Genomic DNA, 20,381 nt, shown 5'->3' on the forward strand with positions numbered 1-20,381 from the left:
GTGCAGAGTGAATGGCTCTGTGCTTTCGTATGTATTCTGTTTTCCTCTCTGCTGTAACCTCTGGCCTCAGCCCACTCAGCTGTGTTACAGAGTGGTTTCATCTTTGAGTAGAACCGCGAGTTTGGGTTTTTTTCAGGGCCTATAAACAGAAATAAAACTATTGCTAATTTCAGGCTTGGCTTTGTGGATGGCCTTGTTTGTAGAATCAAAATTCCCAGTGGAATGCAGATCTCAGACCAGATGCCATATAGTGAATTAATATACAAAGGTGGACTGAAGTTGGATGAAGGAGAGAAGGACCAGGGTATAGGGTGCCAGCTGTGGCTCGGAAAAGAGAGTTTAATTTACTGTTTGTGAGTTAACGTAATCTCACTAGTCGATGTTAAATATTCCATATTTAATATCCGAAAAATAACATTAAAGGAAGTGATGATGATTTAGTTAATAGATTGTCTCTTGCTTTGTCTTCTGCTTTGTAATACAATATTTGAAATTATTACCAATGATTATTTTCTTGTCTCTACTGCTTACACATTTAAGCAAGTTCTTTTTTGATTCATTTAGCAGCAGCAACAGAAGAGCCTGAGGTGATTCCAGATCCAGCTAAACAAACAGATCGAGTGGTGAAAATCGCAGGAATAAGTGCTGGAATTCTGGTATTCATCCTACTTCTCCTTGTTGTCATATTGATCGTCAAAAAAAGGTAAGAAAATGATCTGTGCTGATCCCTCTTTTTTTCTTCCATATCAAATAGTAACTAAATGAGTATTTTTACAGGTCTTTAATTAAAAAAAATGGTTTAGGACCAGTAGCTCCCATCAGTTTTAGGATGAGTTCTTTGTGTTACCTGTTGTTTTTGCTGTGGTTCTTACAATGGATTTAAAGAGAGGATTTCTTTTTATTTGGGATCCAATAGCTACACATTTTCTCATAGTTATTAATTTCCAAGTAGTTTTAAGTTGCAGCTAGAAGAACATACAGAATATTAAAATGGGTGGAATTGAAATTCATGGAACCTTTTTTTTCTTAAAGCAAAAAAAAAATAAAAAAACAACTTAATGCACTCTTCATGTTGTAATCACCTAATGAATTTGATTTTCTATATGCAGCTCTAATGAGTTATTTGTATCTGTATGTTATCCAACTTGCAAAATAATGTAATTTTATACTTCTATTTATGCTCTTGTAAACCTGCAGTTTTTTCTTAAAAGTCATACCACATCACTGTAAAATTATCTAACGAGTCCTTAGTGCATGAAATTGTTTAAAAGTGTATTAATTTGAATGAATTTTAATTTTTTCACTGCTTTCTTAGACAGTAAGCAATATCGCCATCTTCTGGCATTGCACAATGCCAGCTCTGCATCCAAACGCTCGTACCTGTAGTAAATTATGTGACCCTATTGCTCGGCCAGTTTTTAAGTCTCGACTTCCCAGTAGTTACAACTCTTTTAACCTGACATAAAAGTTGATAATACGACTCTATAAATCCGTAGTTACAGCATCAAAACCAATTTCTCTCTTCCTGTGCACCCCCTCCCTGGCGAGTCCCTTTCGCAGGGCACAAGCTGATTTCTCTTGAGTAGAACAAGACCTTTGTCTTCCAGTGGTGTGTTCATTGTGTTCCCTTGCCTTTTGCAGAAGTCTTAATGAAAAGTATATTTGTAAGTGTTGCAAATGTTCCTCTGAAATGCAGCTTGCTATTATTTTTAAAGATTAAGAAAAAAATTAAAATTGTACCTGAGATCATTCTATATGTTATGATTACTGGTTTGCATTAGATTTTTTTAATTTATTGCCTCTTTACAATTGTCCCTGGAGATATATAACTTGGAGAAGGAACGTCTGCATTAGAAACATTAGGTATGCTTATAGTGTTCTGTGTTAGTTAGCTACATATGTGATTTTTCCCAAAAGTGCTTTTACTTTTCTCTGTTGTTTTCCTTTGTGGTTGAGAATTAACACATATGCAAAAGGTCCAGCTCATCCTATGCAAAAAAAAAGACATACAGTTAGCCAATATCCTTTCTTTACACAACTTTTGAAAAACAAGCAAACAAAAAAAGTTGGTTTTCAGGAAGAAATCTCTATTTTATGGCTTTATTGCAAGATATGTGCTGGGGAGTATCGTCTTCTCAGTGCGTGTTGCAGCGAGCGGTCCCATTATGTATAACAGAAGGCTCTGTGTGTGTGTGCGCATGTGCGTGTATGTGTGAGGGAGAGAGAGGCTGTCTACCATTCTATATAGTCAGTCACTTCCAGATGGGATTGGCTAGTTCTGCAGGTAACAGAAAAAATAAGATTAAAATTCAATGTGTTCATTTTTCCTATCCTTTTTACCTCTCGCGTCCAGAGTCCTTTTAGACTCGTACTTTCCCTGTTGAATTGTTTGATAAAAGTAAGTTAATCATGTCCGTGAAATGATATTTTAAAATTTCCCCTTTTTTCCCCCTTTCCCTTTTCTGAACCTGTGAAGTCAGTAACCTCTTAGGAATGATACTTGATCATCACTCTAAAGCACATAACATTTCTAAACTCCTGTACTATTTTGTATTCAAAATAGGTGAGAAATTAACCTGTTTAATGAATCTTTAATGTTTGGCAATTTTTCATCATGATAGTTTAATTGGTTGTCTATCGCATACGTTATAGGTGTGCCATTCCCTCCCCCCTGCTTAGGGAAAGTGGGCAGTTTTTTTTTAATATGAGCTTTAGTCAAGATCTCCTACAAAAAAAGCATAGAAAACCTTCGTACACCTGAGTTAATTCAGCCCATCTAGTGAATGAGGGCAATGCACATAATGAAGGCAGGAAGAGCTGTAAAAACCCTGAGACATTCACACGTACATAAACACAGTTCACGTAGTTGTGGTGGGACTGAAAACCCATCCGTCTGAATCATCTTCTGTAGTGTACATATTCAGTGATCCATTATGTAGTATCCCTTTTGGTACCCGAACTGACCACAGCTTAAGACGTGGAAAAGTCAATAAAACAATGGTTTCTGCATTTGCATTGGTTTATGAAGTCATATGCACAGCCATCGCTATCTCGATCTGATTAAATGCAGCATTACATTTTATTGAAAAATGGAGTACTAAGCAGTTTTGTTCACAAGCTTGAGATGTTTTAGGCTTTGCCTGATCATTCTGTACAAATTGATTTGAAGTTTTCCCGAATGAAGCTCTTAACAGCTCTTACAGAGTTTTACTGGAGTAATCAAACCAGCTAAGAAAAGGGATACTGCATCTTTAACAAGCAATGCCATTTTCGTTTTCTAAGTCGTTGTTGGACTATTTCCAAATGTCCTTCATTTCCTTCCATTTGTTTATCTTCCATATTTTTAATGCTTAGCATGACTACATCAGCATTTCCCATTGTAAGATTTTAAAATAGAAAGCATATGTTTGCATTCAGGACATGTGTGGTATATATGTCAGTACACACATATCTGTTGTAAATGTGTATTCTTTAGAATGTGTGTACTCATATAGCTACATATAGTACTCATACAAACATATATGTATACACCTGTATACCAATAAAGATGTTAAAATGAATGACATGAAATTTGTTTTCTGATTAAATGTATTTATTAATGCAGTCTTTAGTTTTTGTAACTGAAAAGTAAAACGCATATTTACTGCGCAAGATTTGTACACAGCTGTTCATTTGTCATGACATCTAGGTGGTAGTCATTATATTATGCTGAACTGCATGTTGAAAATACACAATCCATTGAATTTTCAAATTTTTTGGCAATAAATGAAATTTCAGCATGTAATTTTCTCAAGTGATCTTTCTAAAAAACAAATCATTTTTATATGCTAGTGTATTTTTTTTTTTAATTGCATGGCAAAGTAAGGCTGGTTTGTGCATGAGCAAGTTGAAATGCTAACCAAAGAAACATGAATTTTTCAATTTTTTTTTTAAACGCACATTTCTCTGCTTTATTGAATGTGACAGAGTCACGCTTTTCATTCACCATTGCTTCTCTTTTTCCACTGTCTGTGATTTGCTTGCCAGGAGGAGCTACTATTCTTACTCCTACTATCTGTAAGTAGAATACGGGTGACTTACTATTTTACATGTTTTAAAGATGCAGTATCCCTTTTTAAAAAAGAAAAACAGTCTCTATAATTTTCCTAAAGTTTCGTTGATAGTTACCTTTCTTTATTCTCAGGCTTGAAAAATTGCTTGTATCATTGTTGCTCTTATTCTTAACCTGTTGGTTTGTTTTTTTTAAAAGGGATATTGTATTTCTAACTGTGTATTGAGACTGCTGGTTTTTGCTACAGTTTTTCCATAACTCTCATTTTAGTTTATTGTAATCATAATTTAATTTGCATTACGATTCACGGTGACACATCACACTAAGGAAAAATCCTCTTTTCCCACTTCCTAGCTAGAGAACTGTGCTTGTAAACCACAGATTGTTCTTTTTTAGCGTATCAGTTCAGGAGTGATCCTGTGCACCACTTTTCCTACACAGGTCGTAGGCAGATGCAGACCTTTATAAATAGATCTCTGCCCTACCAATGGCAGAGCAACATGTCTGCCTCTGTGGTACCAACCTTTTTATTTTTTTTTTTCACAGAAATATTTTTTGAGAAGTGGTCTGCATCTGTTGCTTGTGAGGTGCTTTGCATACACTTTTTAAAGTGTGGACCTTACTTTGTTATGTTGGTTTGCATAAAGTTTTGCTTCATTGAAGCAAAATTGACCTTTTTTTGTACATGTTGACCAAATTAGTTTTTGTGAGAGCCGCGGCAGTTTTGGCTGTGATTGAGCGAAGCCGTTACACACATTCTTTATTTAAAATAAATGCATAAAGCCCTTGACTTCAGAGGGGATCTAAGAATGCACTCAAGTGCTTTGATGAACCGGTGGTGTCTGATAATGATGCTCTTCCACATTTTTAAGCAGATTAGCTGACTTCTTTAAACTAAAAAATAATGAAAAAAAAAAGCTAAGCTGGCTTAGCTAACTGCCATTCTCGAGTTTATTGTGACAAATTATAATTTCCTTGTTAAATAACAATTGCTTCAGCTCCAGATAATTAACCGCACAGTTTCATCCTATGATGGAGCACTTTTCCCCTCCAGCTCCCACTGAAACACCCACCTGCGCAGGTTCACCCAACTGGATCCTTCAGCAGATAACGAGAATCATTTATGCTTTCTGGCAGCCTCAAGTACTTTAACCTAACGATTTGCTTAACCATCATGAAGCATAGGTCACATGTACCTTTAGCTGAGTGAGGGAAGAAAAAAAGGAAAGGAAAAAGAAGTCATCAAACCCCGAGGGAGCCGGCAGCTGTTGAACAATAAAGCTGTCCTCCCATTTCCCAGCAGCTTCTGGTTGCGGTGCTACAACACAATAGGCCTTTTAAGAGCTGAAGCAGAGCATAGGAGTTAGAAAGTAGCTACTGTAATAAGCTAATAACTTGAAAGCCTTAATAGCTGTTGATTTATTTAGCATAGCTAGCAAGTTTTCTTACAAAGTGATGCTTCAAAGAAGGGCTTAATATAGCCGAGAGATGAGATGTGGTAGTCTTTTTGTTCCATTTCTGAGGTGGCGTTAGAAAAAGGTGATGTTCTGTGCGTAGAGACTATGCAAAAGGCTTTGAAAGTTAAAAACCAGTCTGAATTAGAAATGCTAGTTTTGTGAAAGCTTTGATAGTAGTGGGAACCAGTTATAAAGCTCAAGCAGTTTCACTTCTGGCAGTTCTGATGGTCTTAATTTGTTTGACCAGAGTATCGTTTAACTTTTCATAAGTAAATAGGCATGTATAAAATAAAACATTTTAGGGGGACATCCAACTGTCACTTTTTTTTTTTTTGGTTTTCACTGAACAGCTGATACACACAGAACCTTCATGTACACCACAAGAGTTTGGTGAAAAAATGATGGGTTCAAAGACCGCCTTTGGGATTTTTGTAGTGAGGGGGTTATTGAGTAGCAATTTTCCAACTAGTCTATCTGTAAATGGGGAAAAGAAGTGGGGAAGGAAAATACAGAGATGAGCCTGATCGGTGAAAGAATCTTTGTTATTCTTAGGAGTGCTTTGTCCATCTATATCCTACCTTGTGGCCCCTTACTGTGAACCAAGACTTTTAACTTAAGAAACAATCCTCTAACATTTTCTTAAATACGCAAAGTGCTTTCTGCCCTAGAGAGTGGTGTAGGTCCTTTCTAGTGGGTGCTCCTAAGACTTAACAAGTAAATAGATGGATAATTTACACTAATATTCTTTTTGTCTACTGTTAAGAGTGCTGATATTAAAAGCTATTGGAGAATAGAGGAACAGCAAGCAGTCTTTTTAGTCAGAGAAATGTAAGATAAACACTAATAGGATATGTGATGATATTTTATGCAGAAAAAACTGGTGGAGCTAAACTGTGTTTTAAGAACCCAGTATTTTCAGCGTTGATTGTGTCTCTCCCATGTGGTGTCAGATTTATCCGAATAAGCAGGTTGGCTATCTATTATATTACAGTCACAGCTTCAAATGAAAACAGGGAAATTCAGAACAGTCTAATGTATGGCACAGGTCCCTGCAGAACCAAGGTGCACTTCACGCTACTCTGCATACTTTCTACTACTTGAGATATATGCTTTAAGAGCAGTAGACTTCAAGTGATAATTAAATTATATTGTCTGCTTCCATCTGACTTCTGGAGATGGTGAAAATCACTTCTTCATCAAAGGGAAAGAATTGAGAGATTTAAAGTGTGCACTTCAAGGGCATTGACTGTTAATTTGGGGAGTTTAGTTGTACTGATTAGGTTGCTGTTTAACTGTGATACATTCAGAGTGTAAGACTGTTAATGTCAAAATTTAAGATGCTGTCAAACTGCATGAAAGGATAGAGTGGGGATGTGGGTTTTGTTTGGTTTTTTAAAGAACCAAAGTTCAGTGTCAAGAACAAAGTATGGTGTCGTGTTATATCTTGTATACTGAATGAGAGGAACACATTTTGACATAAAAGGTAATATGAATCTGTATTGAATAATTATGTTTCTTTTGTTATTTCATAGGTTTTTTGACTAACAAAGTAGTTTAGAAGGTGAAATGATTTATTTCTAACAAGGCAAGCAAGGGGAATGAATTATCCATTTATAAAATCAAAACACAGATTTAAATGGAGATGGTTGATAAAACTGCATGCACAGATGCTTCTGATTTATCATTTCAGTTAAAATGTAATTATATTCTCTAATTTGTTTATATTAGTGTAATCACTCCACAGGAGAAAAAAAAAATATTACCAGGATACAGAAGTTAGCACTTCCATTACAGCCTTTGTGTGTGTACAGAAAACACACAATCGCAACTCTTTCATAGCAGGGTGCATAGTTTTATCCATTTCACGCTGGAAAAGTTGTACGCAGGAAAATCAGCCGAACTTTTCAGTCACTCAGGATTATAGATAACGATTACTGTAGACATCAGTGTTCATCAAATGTTAAGGTGGTTTGGGTTTTTCTTTTTGGCTGGGCAGCAAACTTGCGAAGAAACGCAAGGATGCCATGGGGACCACCCGCCAGGAGATGACGCACATGGTGAACGCTATGGATAGGAGTTACGCTGACCAGAGCACCCTGCATGCAGAGGATCCCCTTTCAATCACGTTTATGGACTCTCACAACTTCAGCCCCAGATGTAAGTACGACAATGATAGATACTCTGGAGTGTAGGTGAATATAGAAACATGGAAAACAATTTTACTTTTTAAGGAAAACTGTTGTAAGCTCCAGGTTTTCTCGGAACACTGGTAAACCCAAAGGTTGAGTAAGGATGTTCGTATGTTATCCTTATTGGTATGTGACCGATTATTTAAATATTTACATGTGCTTTCAATGTGCAGTGGTACTTGTTCTAGGGAAAATATTACACTTCTAGAATATCTCAGTTACAATCTGGAGTTGAGTTTTTGCTGCATAACACCATGTCTGTAATGAATAATAATATGAGGTCCAAATTAATTTCTTTCTTTTGGCAGTAAGGACATTATAACAGAAGGAAACAGACAATTTGCCTTTCTGTTTGTGAAGTTTAGGAACAAGCTTGTTAATATATCTGCAAATTTGCTCTATATTTGTATTCCTTTTGTGTAGACTTGCCAACTGTCTGATTTTGATAAAGTTTGGCAGTTTTGATTTCTTACTGTCAAGTGTCTGGGTTAAAGCTACTGTTGTCCAGCAAGCCTGCCTGCCAGCATCTGCACTATGCCTTGCACAAAAGCAAGATGTTCCACAGGCAGACTCTGAATACCTGGAAACTAGTGTGTGAGTTACTGAAGGGACACAATTCTGCTATGGAATTGGCAAGAACCTGACCTTTGCACGGCCACATGGACTTGTGGCTTGGCTTTAAACAGATCGGAGCAGCCTGAGCTGCTTCTAAATTGACATCTTTTAGGAATGGCACTTCATTTCCCTTCTCCTGCCTTCCATACTGCTTACCATCCTTCAGCAAAATATGTCCCTGAAGGCTGAAGTTCTTTCCTGACTGTTATAAGGAAAATGGGTTTTGGAGGTGGGTTTATTGCTCAGTTTATTGAAGCTTACCAAACTGCAGAGCACTAACTTTTAAAGTGTCTCCAAACTAGTTCTAAGGGGGAGTTTAGTATCAGCCTGTGAGTTTTCCTGCACAGTTTTAGCTGGAACTGTTTCAAAGTTCTCCAAAGTTTGATGTCTTATTGGCACTGAAATTTGTGAAGGTAGGTTTGCAAAGACAGTTCAATTTAGACTAGGTTATGGTGGATCCCAGGCAAAGGTTCCATCAGGAACCTACATGACTATTAGTAAACTGGGGCTGCCAGACACTTGGGCAGCCTTCCAGATGGACCAATGTGACACCAAGAGCCCATGAGCCCCAGCCACCACAGCTGTCCTAGTTGGTTGGTAAAGAAGTTTGGTATCACTGTTTTCTAGTGTCCTAGGTATGTGATTTTTTTGGATATTGGAGGATTCTGTTCTCCTGACCATCGTCAGGAGGCAAAGAACCTTCCAAGCTTCCGGGGTTTCCTGCTGTGTGACAAACTTTTAGATAGATTTCTTGAGAACTGGTGCTCAATTTTGTCACAGAGCTGCTGATATTTTAAATTTTTGTTCCAGATTGGAACAAAACCAAATTATGGTTTCCACCATTTCTGTCTGAAACAGCGCATTTGTCTCTGCATAGTTCTGGTTGTGATAGCAAATGATAAAATTGCATTAATTTTATTCAAACATCTGAATCTGTGTATCTGTGATTTTCCTATGCTCCTTAAGAGCAATATCTTTGACACTACACATAAAAAAAGCTATTAACTGTAAATATGTATATAATTTTTTAAAATTAATTGGAAGACTTTAAAGAAATACTGTTTTATTTTGAGATGAGCTATTCAAGTATTACATGAGAGGATGAGTTTAAAAGGAAAGGAGTTGGTTCTATGAAAGTGAACCTTTATTACGAAGCAAAAGAACAATAGTGAAGGAGGAGCTCTTTCAAAAACTAAATTGCATGTAATGTCTGCTTTATTTCATTTCAGTAAGAATCTCTTTGCCTTTATCATTCCATTTCTGAAGTCCAAAACACTGCCTTTCATTCCTCTTTTGTTCAGGATGCTTTCTGGAACTGGGTATTCCTTCTGTTTTTCTATTGTAACAAAATTTATAGGATTTAGTTATCATTTGGTTATACTCTGAAGTATATTGTTTTTATTCTTAAAAATAGACAAATTGGGGTATTTCTCATTTCTTCATGAGCTTTGTTTTCCTACAGTGCCCAATGATCCACTTGTGCCGACAGCTGTGTTAGGTGAGGACCCTAGTCCTTCATTATTCATTCCTGCATGAGTTTTGTCTCCTTGCATGGTTGAACGTTGGAACAGCTTGTTTTATGTAAAAGATAGCTATGCCCTTGTCAGAAAATAACTCTACACTCAGTTTATCAATTCAGAATTAAACTGACACTGCTTTTAGAATAAAAATTATTTTATGTTCTTGTTAAGAAATTATTCCTAGGCAGTGCCAACTGAAGAGTAAATGAGGAAATAGGTAAATGGAAAATACTAAAACTTTTCACCCCGGAGCATTCAAACTAAGTTCCAATGAACTGACATGTGAAACTAGAATTCTCTTCAGAGATACATGAAAATATTAGTATTATTTGGTAGCCAAAGCTTGATCTTCTATGTGAGTAACACGAATGAAAAGAAAAATAGAAAAGCAAAGAACTGAAATATCCAAGAACAAACAACAACTTTGTTTGTAGGTTCTCTACAAATATTCTTGTATACCTATATTAATTACATTTTTCAGTTGACCTTAACTGGTAAGTTTTTCAACTTTGTATTTACTTTAAAAAGAAGAATAGATGTTGGGGGTGTACAGGTTACTTATTTCTGTGGTGCATCTAACACTGAATGCATGTTTTAGAGGTTTTTTTTTAAAAAAAATACAGAGATAAAAGTATAATTTGTACCCAAGTTCTTGGTTTGATAAAAACAACGTGCAATATTGAATTTCAGTCAGTTGCTGAGGTTATTTTAGGATAAAAGAAAAATATCAGGAAGTAGACATGAATATAAACAGAGATTGAAAACCAGGTTTCTAGAGGTAAACGTTAAAGGGATCTGGAGACAATTTAATCCCATCTCTATTTTGAGATGGGACACTATACTGATAGTATAGACTGTTTCTGGTAATTGATTGTCTATTGTGTTTTAAAAATCTCTAGTGAAGAGAATTTTATTTTGCAGTGGCATTTTGCAGTACTTCACTCCTCCTAAAGAAAAATTCAGATCCATATTAGTATTATTTGGGACCCAAAGCTCAATTTTCTAACTGAGTATTAGTTTCTACTAACTAGGTGTTACTACTGAGTATTATTACTGCTCACTCCTAATTCTTCCTAACTAGACTAATCTAGACTACATCCTCATTGCTGTAAATTGAATCATTTCCTTTTGAGAGACTCATAGCACATATGGAGAACTGACTCACTCCTGTCCTTTCAAAACAGTCTTTTACCCATTGAAAGGCTCACATGGCCTCAATTGTCTCTCTTCTAGTTGAGTTAAACCCAGTTCTTCCACATGTCATCTTGTAGCTGATGTTTTCTAAGCTTGTTATCATTGTTTTCCTCTGAACACTTTCCAACTCATAGGTCAGATTTTTTTAATTGTGGTGCCCCAAATCAGGTACATTTCTTAGAAGAAGTCTCAATGCTGAGCTGTGTGGGATAGGTACCCCTATGCCCTACTTGTAGTGTTCCTGTTACCTAAACTGTATTTTGTCATTTTTCTTGCGCTTATGTTGCTGACTTGTACTGAGTTCCCTGCTAAAATCCCAGTTATCATTACCCGTTCCATTACTCCATTTTGTAGTTACATATTTGACTTCCCTTTCCTATACACAATATATTACGTTCACTGTTTAATTCACCTTGTTGATTTTTGCATTGTCTCCCAAATGATCAAGATAATTTTGAAATCTGATGCTGTACTTGTGAAGCGCTTGTGGTGCCTTACTGCTCAGTGCCCACTGCCCATACTGTCAGGGTATTTTCTATCCCATTATGCAAGTTATGGGTAAAAATATTGATAGAAAGTATACTCAGGAGGAGCCTTTGCAGGTCTTCATGTAAAGCATCCTCTGAGTCTGACAGCAAATTGCTATTTGTGAGTACTCTTTGGTCTTTGTCAAGCTGGGTATACTGACAGTGTGGGAGGTTTATCATATTCTGCCCATTTCCTTTTGCTAATGTTGCAAATGCCATTCTCTTGACTACAGGAGTGTCTTAGAAAGTTTATAACCATCAGAGCAATTAAATGCTGGAGCTTTTCACTTTAGGCCCAAGGAAACCTAACCAGGTGATTTAAGAAGTTTATGAGGAGTGGAGAAATAGCACCTTTGCCTGAAAGAGCAAAGGGTTAGACTCAGTAATTCTGAATATTTACCAAAATTAGATCAATGGACTTAGAGAAAATGAGTCTTTTCCTGGAGTTCTTCCAAGATCTTCTTGTATTTTTCTATCTTTATTCCAGGCACTTACAAGCTACATAGGTACTATCCAGTGATACTTGTCAAGCTATTCCTAATAGCTCATTTAGGCTATAAGCATATTCCAAAGGTCAATGTGTTGCCACTGCATTGTGGCAGACACAGACCTGGACAGATGTGAACAGCAAGGACAAGGAATTAGTTGAGGAACAGTTTAATAGTTCCTGTCTGCATTTCCACCTACTGGTAATGGTGTTTTGGGCATGATAGTCTCCTGGTATAAGCAAAGCAATGCTAGTTGGAAGAGGTAATATTTCTCATTGCATGTACTGAAATAGCAGAGAGAAGTAGACAAGCTTTTGGGCACACCATGTAGAAGGCGTTGGGTACCTGTAAGCTTGTTCCTTTGGAACTCGATCATTTGGCCTACTCTATCTCCATGTAGCCCTTGCTTGGCCCATCACAAAAAACAGTTTTCCTCTGTTTTATTTCGAGATGAGCAAATTTTATAGGCTCTAAATTATAGAACATGTTGTTTTATATGAAGCTCTTATTACTTTCTAGCTGTACCAGGTTTCTTTTTCTTCATGTATAGGTTATTAATGCTCCTCTCCATTCTGTGTACATTAGCATTAAGTTAGCATGACAATTTTGCATTTCTCAAGTCCCTATCATTACACTGATGGCATAATAATGTGGCCCTTATTTTTTAGATGGCTTTCGTTGTTACCTATTGTGAAGCTTTAACAACTTTTAATGTCATTTTCTTTTAGTCGTTTTCTAATATAGTCCTGAAATAAATTTCTTATGTTCTGTTCACTCATTGTTTTTTGCTGCTTCAATGGGTTAAAGTGCCTATTACTGGTAAGTATACTGCAACGAATGGGGAGAACTGCAAATCCTGAGGTGCTTTGAAATGTGTATGATTTAATATGGGTAACACTACAATAAAAAGTGACTGCTGCATGTCACTCATGTTATTAGGCAGTTTAGTGAGGCATAAATGTACTGAAATAAGCAACTTGTGTGACAGTTCAAAGAATCGAGTTTCTTACTAGGAGTTCTCATTTCAGAAGGCATTAACAGGGTTTGCATTTTGGTGGAATTGTAGAAAATCCAATGCTTGGAGTGTTCATTTTTCCCTAGAGTGTTTTACTTCCTAGTCTGGATCCTTTGCAAGGAAAATGGTACTGATTTCAAAGAATCGTAGGAGGAGTCGACTACTCACTTCTCCTTTCGGGAGCTACTTTCCAACAACAACAACAAAAAGTATTTTACAGAAGGGATTGACTAAATGTGATCACTTCATGCAGCTTTGACATTTGGTTTTGATATGAGGATTGGCGTAGCATAGGGCATTAGAGGAGACTTCTTTGTTTATGCATAGCAAAAACTGCAGCTGCAATCAGCACACTCAGCAGTTTCATTTCTCTACTGGGTTAAAATGACCACTCTGAAGTGCTGATTTCCAAACGGAGGTGGTGTTCTGAAGCGGTAGCATAATTGCTTCTCTTTTTTACTGGGATCTCAATTTACTGTTTGTTGGCTTTAGACAAATGATGTGCTGATACCACTACTGAGTTATTCTAATTCATTGTTTAAGGTGTAGTATTGCTGTTGATGCATATTAGGCATCAAAAAAGTTACTTTGGGTGATAGAGGCTGGAGTTCCCAAGTACATTAACGTCATAAAGTTTTGTAGCTTCAAATAAAATGCCCTTCAGACATCTTTATTGCGGGATGAAGGATTGCAAACTTTTGTATGTGTTTGCTGTTAAATTCCTTTATGTACTTCTCAGTATTTATGTGCTGGAGAGTAAGTGCTTTGCGTTCTCAGAAATTAGGCATGTTTTTGAAGGAAGAGGTTGAAAATAGATATTGATATGTACAGCAGCAGGTGTTACTGCTCCGCAGGTACCTAATGCATTGGTTTCTTGTGAATACAGATGAAAACCACAGTGCAACAGCAGAGTCTAGCCGGCTCCTGGATGTCCCTCGTTACCTCTGCGAAGGCACGGAATCCCCGTACCAGACCGGGCAGCTGCACCCTGCCATCAGGGTGGCTGATCTGCTGCAGCATATTAACCTAATGAAGACCTCTGACAGCTATGGATTTAAAGAGGAGTATGAGGTGAGATCTTCAGTGGTGGGTTTTTGCTAGGAAAAATCCCTTTGAAAGGGACAGCCTTTTGTTTGCATTACATTGCAAAAGAGCAGAATTAAATGTCATGGGTTTAAGTGAAAAACAGATAAAGATAAAGCAGGCATAAGATTCCTGTATGTGTAACCCAAAAGTGAAATAGTGAGTGGAGTCCAATGGCTTGAGCCATTAAAAGTGCCTGGAAAAAACACTATCTGTATCCTCTAGGACATAAGAAGAGGTGCCCTGCTGAATCTTTTTGGCATATTTTAAGAAGTTGCCACCCTTTTGTCACTGCTTCTTGGTTGAGATGCTGTAATTAGTTATGTGAGTTTTTCAAGCCATCTTCAATGTGAATCTCCTGGATTAGGTTAAAATGAAGATTTAACCTAACTGGTTTTGTGAGAAGCATGGACTGGAAGCGCTGTCATGATTTATTATAGCATCTCAGTAGGGCAATTCTGGGACTAAACTCCAGCTGAGAAGCAGTAAAGACGTGCCGAGGGTAGTAACTTCTTGAAGATCTAATTAGACCTGCCTGAACATGTCTACTTACAACTTTAATGTTAAGTTGGAAGGAAAAAAATTCCCAGCACTGGAGGTGGAAGATGAGTACAGATTCGTTTTGCTTCTGATCTCTGAATCTGTTGTGATTCTTTGGGATTAGAATATCAGGCAGGACACACAGTAAAGATGGAATATTACTGCCAAGGTCGCATGCAATACAGCTAGGTTTAAAATGAGTTTTCTCTGAGTAGGTAATCTCTTCTGACTCAGTTTTCAACCTTCTCTCCTTTCTGCAGCTGTCTCTACTGTAACATAAGAACTGGAATAAATAAATGTGTGGTTTTTAAAAGAATATTATTCTCTTTTCCTCTCTTTTACTTAAGTATGCTTCATTGTGCTCTGCCTAACTTTAGGGCTAAGCCCAAGTGTACAACCTCTGCTAGGGGGGAGGGTGGTCCCTGATGCCACATCAGGTGTTTTCCTACTTGCTGCTCCTTCTATTGCCAAACATGACATCTTTGCCCTGGCTTGGGCTTCTGAGTGTGCGTTAAAGTTTTCTTTCCATCGCTACTGTGCACTTTCTGGAGGTAACTTACCCAGGTCAAGATGAGAGAGCATCTGGAAGGAAAGAATAGCATAGACCTGCAACAGCTGTAAAATATCTACGGGCAATGAAGAAAAAGCCGAGGAGGAATAAAAGCTGCTTCTGCCAATACTGAGAGATCAGACTTTTTAAAAGAGTTCAAAAATGTAGAATAATTTTACTAAGGGCTAGAGGGAGGGATATGAGGAAAAAGCAACATGAATAAACATAGGCAGAGGAAGCTTCCTAATGACTCTGTAGGAAGAAAAGCCATTTTACTAGGCAATAGGAGGAAAGCAACACAGTGCTGTAGTAAACAAGCTATATATTATGTTGTCTTGTAAGAAGGGTCATCGGTTTCCCTGTTTTCTCAGCTTACTGTTGTTCTTCCATAGCCAGGATGTCCAAGCAAGTTTAGCCTTCCAGCGATTCCAGGATTTGAAATCCCTGTGGAGTCTCTCAGTGACTTGCCCATTGACCTGTAGCAGTCAGAGGGAGAGCGCCTCCCTTCTCTAGATGGGTTCACCTAGCCATCTGGGTGACCAGAGCACTCAAGTAAACCTGAGCTTGCTTTATGGTAGGGCAGATCTTTTAAACTGTTATTTTTGGAGATAAATTAATGGTCAGAATGTTTTCTTTCGGAACGTTTTTATTTATAGAGTTTCTTTGAGGGGCAGTCAGCTTCTTGGGATGTCGCTAAGAAGGATCAAAACAGAACAAAGAACCGCTATGGAAACATTATAGCATGTGAGTATCGGTGTGCTTGGTGTGAGCGGTAGCCGTAGTCGCGTGTTACTCGTGCGGTGTCCTCTCTTTCTTTACAAGTCTCCGGTGGCAGAGCTGCTTAATACGCCGAGCGAAGGAGGAGGACAGTGCCCTTTCCAGCATTTTATTTTGTTCGTCACAGTTCAACTTTCTTCCTTTTGTAACTCAGGCTGAATTTCACATTTGCATCTCTGTTGTGCAAGATGTGGTAAGCATGTGACAGCGACAAGCTGGCACTCATTTGGATGTTAATTCTGTGGCAGTATTCTACAGTTATAATTTATTTCAGGTAAATCTGACAGCTTCAAAACTCTTCTGCTTAATGTGATTTATAGCTGATACACCTGAATAGCAGTTGTGTAAAACTGATTATTAAAAGACGTGACTAAAATCAGAAGGTTCTGTCTCTTGTCTTTAGGCATAAAGTTTCAATAGTTCAAATTCATCCCCTGGGATAACGCAATTTGTTGATGTTTTACAAATGTAATCGAACATGCAGGAATGAAGCTATCCAAGAAGTCCCTGAACGGGTAGAGTTACCTCTTCATCACATCCGAAGTGCATTACTAACCATTGATAACTTACTTTTTTAATGTCTCAATATGAACTGAAGCAGGCTGGGGTCGGAAGTAAGGAAACGGTAATCAGGATTTTTGGTTTTCTAGATTACCATCAGTGGAGCTGATTTTGAAAGGGACTTTGAGCAAGTAACCTGGTTTCTTTGTGTCTTTTTAACCATGTGTAACAGTGTGATACCTTTCAGCTCCACTTAATGAATGTTTTTGAAGTAATTGGAGACCTCAAACAAAATGGTTCTTTCTAATTCTATGTAAACACTTACTGCTCGAGTGTTGTAAATTGTGAGGCGCTTATGCCAGCTGATTTTGGATTTCTAGATGACTTACCGTAATATCTTACTTCAAAAAGGCACTGTAACCACTTGGTTTTTACAGATGACCACTCCAGGGTGATTTTGCAACCTGTTGAAGATGATCCATCTTCAGATTACATTAATGCCAACTACATAGATGTGAGTGGATTGCACAGCTTTATCCCTCTCAATTTGCCAACTTCTCTATGTGAAACTATTGCATGTTATGCCTACAAATTTATTGAAAGCTTTCTTTTATTAAGAACAAAATGTACACTTTCCTTGTTCTGCGTCCTAGTACTCACTGACATTGTTGTGCTTTCTTTCACATCTGACTTTGGTTTGGGCTGTAGATTTGGCTGTACAGGGATGTAAGTACCACTATATGTGAATAACGGCATCCTATTGTAAATATTTAATATAGATATTGTTATTAATTACTTTCCTATTCTATTTTTCTCACTAGATAACTATGCATGCTTCATCTAATTTGTCTCATCTGTTCCTTTAAAAATTTCCTTTTGTGTGAATATTTTTTGTACCTGTTTTGGAAAGATAATCTAGCCTTTTGACATAGCTCTGAATATTGTCACATATTGTTAGATAACTCAGGTGAACCTGTCAGAGAATTTGCTGTTTGCTTTTTTGTTTGTTTGTTTATGATGATGATTTCGGCCACTAGCTTTTCTTTTCCCCTTCACATTAATATGTGAGAAGCTGGATAGTATACTGTACTGTAGTAGTCTGCAAATGTACCTGTGAAGTAGTCGTAATGTATGTTTGGCAAAAAGGGATGGATGATGGCCCTTGGGAGGAGGGTGTTTGTTTTTAACAACAATTTAGACAAACAATATTTAGCTGACATTTGTCTTAAGGTGCTAATTTTTAGGTATTACAAAATATATACACAAACATATATATATATTATCATAGTCGAAATTTCCTTGCTTCTGCAGAAAATTTCTAAAGTTTGAAGTTCTATGCTTAAAAAAACAAAACAAAACAAAAAAAACCAAACTGATAGAAGCAGGAAATCTGAACAAATTCTGCCAGGTGTATTGATTAACAAACTATAACTTTTATCAAATTAACACCTTAGGAATAAACAAGTAATAGTTGAAGTAATTCCAAAGTAATTTGGAAGATACTGGAATAGATAGTACAAGAGTTTTTAAAATACATGGCTTTGGTTACTTGTCTTTATAATTGCACCTTACTAATTTTTCCTGTCCACTAGTAGTTGATAAATTATTTAAGACCCTCTTGACTCCCTAGGTTATAAAGATTTAGCTCCAGGTATATCACTGGCTTTTTATTTTTATATTTTTACATAGCAATCTGTGTGAAGTGTTAGGCCTGTGATATTTTGCCTGGGGCCTTAAACAAGAAAACTCTCTCAGATTTGTAATAATTCCAGTTCCTTGAGGACATTGTTTCTCTTATTTAGGGGTAAATTGAATCTCATTACAACCAGACAGGAAAGCTACAAGTTAAAACTGGCACTCTGCAATTTTAAAGTGACACTTTTACCTTCTTCTAGAAGGCATTACAGAGTGTAAAACAAGTGTAGCACAGGTGCCACTTTCATGATTTGAAACTGGGGCTTGATATTAAGGACTCCAGGAGAAATTTTTTAGTCATTTGGTGCAATCTTGGTCTCTTATAAAGCCGAGAGTAAGATACTCAAAAGCTTTTTCATAAGCCCCAGAGGATGGTGCTTTCACTCTAGACAAGATAATGAAGCAGTCCGTGGAAAAGGATGTATTGGGTGCATTGAAATCCTTCACTTTAGTAGAATCGTGTGAATACCAGGAATCCAAGGACTTGTACTCCCTGTAATGCAATACTTGAATCAAGTGGCCTAATAAAACTGTAACCTGGCAAATAATTGGAGTTATTTCTTTAACATTTGCAAATTGTGAAATTCTGTATTGTCTTCTCACCAGCAATACTGAAGTTTCCTTCCTCTTTGTAGCTAGTGTTACTGGCACTGGTCAAAATATATTCTGAACGATTTCCTCAAGAGCAGAAGCTCTTTATCCTGTAGTTTGTATGCAGACAATTAATGCTGCACAGTACTGCTAGCATTGGCATAGACCCAGCTAACTGGAAAGGCTTAATCACGTAGGGTTATCTATCTATCTGTATATGTATGTGTATATACTTGTGCGTATCATGTCCCGTATAATTGGTGCACACTTTGTGCAGTAGTGCAAAATAGTTTGCGGAAGATTCGATGGCAGTAGGACCTTGATTCTCTGCACACACCACAGTGTTCAGCTCTGTCCCTGTTAGTAATAGCTCTGGTACATACCTCTTTATGCTTTACAATAATTCTCTATTTAGAAGACAAAAGGTGTACATTTTTTCATTTTGGATTATTTGGGAACACAGATCAACCAGTGAGATAACCCGATAGCAAAGAGAATTTTTACTAAATTTTAAATAAATACCCCACTGTATTCAGCTGGGGAGATAATATCAATAGAGGACTAATTTTTAGGCCCAGGGGACCCATCTAGAATACTCCCTCCCATACACTACAATGTCTGTTCAAGTCAGATGTTCTTATTTCCATCTTATCTGTTGTCATTCGAACCTTTTCAGTATTAACCATTTTTTTAGGTTTTGAGCTTCATGCTGCTCTTAAATATTGGTTTGTTCTGAAAACATTGTCTAGAGATAAGAATTCTGTAGTACCCTTGTTCTTTGATTTTCCCTTCTCCGTTACTAATATGTTACTCAGACTAATTTATATTGCTGTTTTAGGGATATCAGAGACCAAGTCACTACATTGCAACCCAAGGTAAGAAATCTGCCAGCATTAATCAAACCAAATAAGTGTTCTCTGTAGTGTCCAGCAGTGTTTTGGTAAAATGAAAGTAAAAAAAAAAAAAGTTTATCCAATATTGTGAGTTGTCATCTTGTATTGTGGTACATTAACATAGCATGTTCAGGTGGAATGTGAATAAATGCAAAAATTGCACTAATTTATCATGTTAATTGGATATTGAGCAACTCTTTCAGTGATAAATTCAGCTGATGAAGTCAGAAGCTACTACCATGATTTCCAATTATGAAGATGAATAGAGAAAAGAGGCATGTGGACAGAGAAGAGAACAGTTTCAGCCTGCCTTGAGGCATTTTTCTTTCCATATTACAATGTATTATTTTACTGTCTAGGATTTAGTCCAGGATGGAGACGGTGAAGATAGTAATGATAAATAAAATGTTATCTCAGAAAACCTGAGTAAAGTAAGGCCAGAGAAGGACAGAGCCTCTTTGTAGGAAGAAGGGAGGGAAATCTTTATCATATAACACCCTGCTAATAAAAAGAGGAGTTAGAGGAAAAAATTGAATTTATATGGAAATTTTTCGTTTCGTATTTCTGATAAAACTCCTCACAATGAGGAAAAACAAATAGATTAGTCTAAGATTGCACCGAAATATCAGAGGCTATGAATTAAAGTAAAAATAATTAGATTTAGATGTGTCATTATTTGATCTGTGAGTATAATC

General features: G+C 37.0%; 1 protein-coding gene across 1 annotated transcript in view; it reads left to right on the plus strand.

The window, feature by feature from the left end:
- PTPRK (protein tyrosine phosphatase receptor type K) overlaps positions 1-20,381 on the plus strand; it is a 439,897-nt gene that overhangs the window by 403,341 nt on the left and 16,175 nt on the right. The window contains exons 14-24 of the mRNA XM_086631964.1: positions 565-703; positions 1,822-1,863; positions 4,027-4,056; positions 7,496-7,665; positions 9,775-9,810; positions 12,849-12,860; positions 13,943-14,127; positions 15,886-15,973; positions 16,945-17,021; positions 17,216-17,233; positions 19,632-19,668. Coding sequence (XP_086488090.1) covers positions 565-703; positions 1,822-1,863; positions 4,027-4,056; positions 7,496-7,665; positions 9,775-9,810; positions 12,849-12,860; positions 13,943-14,127; positions 15,886-15,973; positions 16,945-17,021; positions 17,216-17,233; positions 19,632-19,668 — 834 coding nt within the window. The remainder of the gene's footprint in view (positions 1-564; positions 704-1,821; positions 1,864-4,026; positions 4,057-7,495; positions 7,666-9,774; positions 9,811-12,848; positions 12,861-13,942; positions 14,128-15,885; positions 15,974-16,944; positions 17,022-17,215; positions 17,234-19,631; positions 19,669-20,381) is intronic.

This window comes from Tauraco erythrolophus, chromosome 2 (assembly GCF_009769465.1).
Source record: "Tauraco erythrolophus isolate bTauEry1 chromosome 2, bTauEry1.pri, whole genome shotgun sequence".
Taxonomy (NCBI): domain Eukaryota; kingdom Metazoa; phylum Chordata; class Aves; order Musophagiformes; family Musophagidae; genus Tauraco; species Tauraco erythrolophus.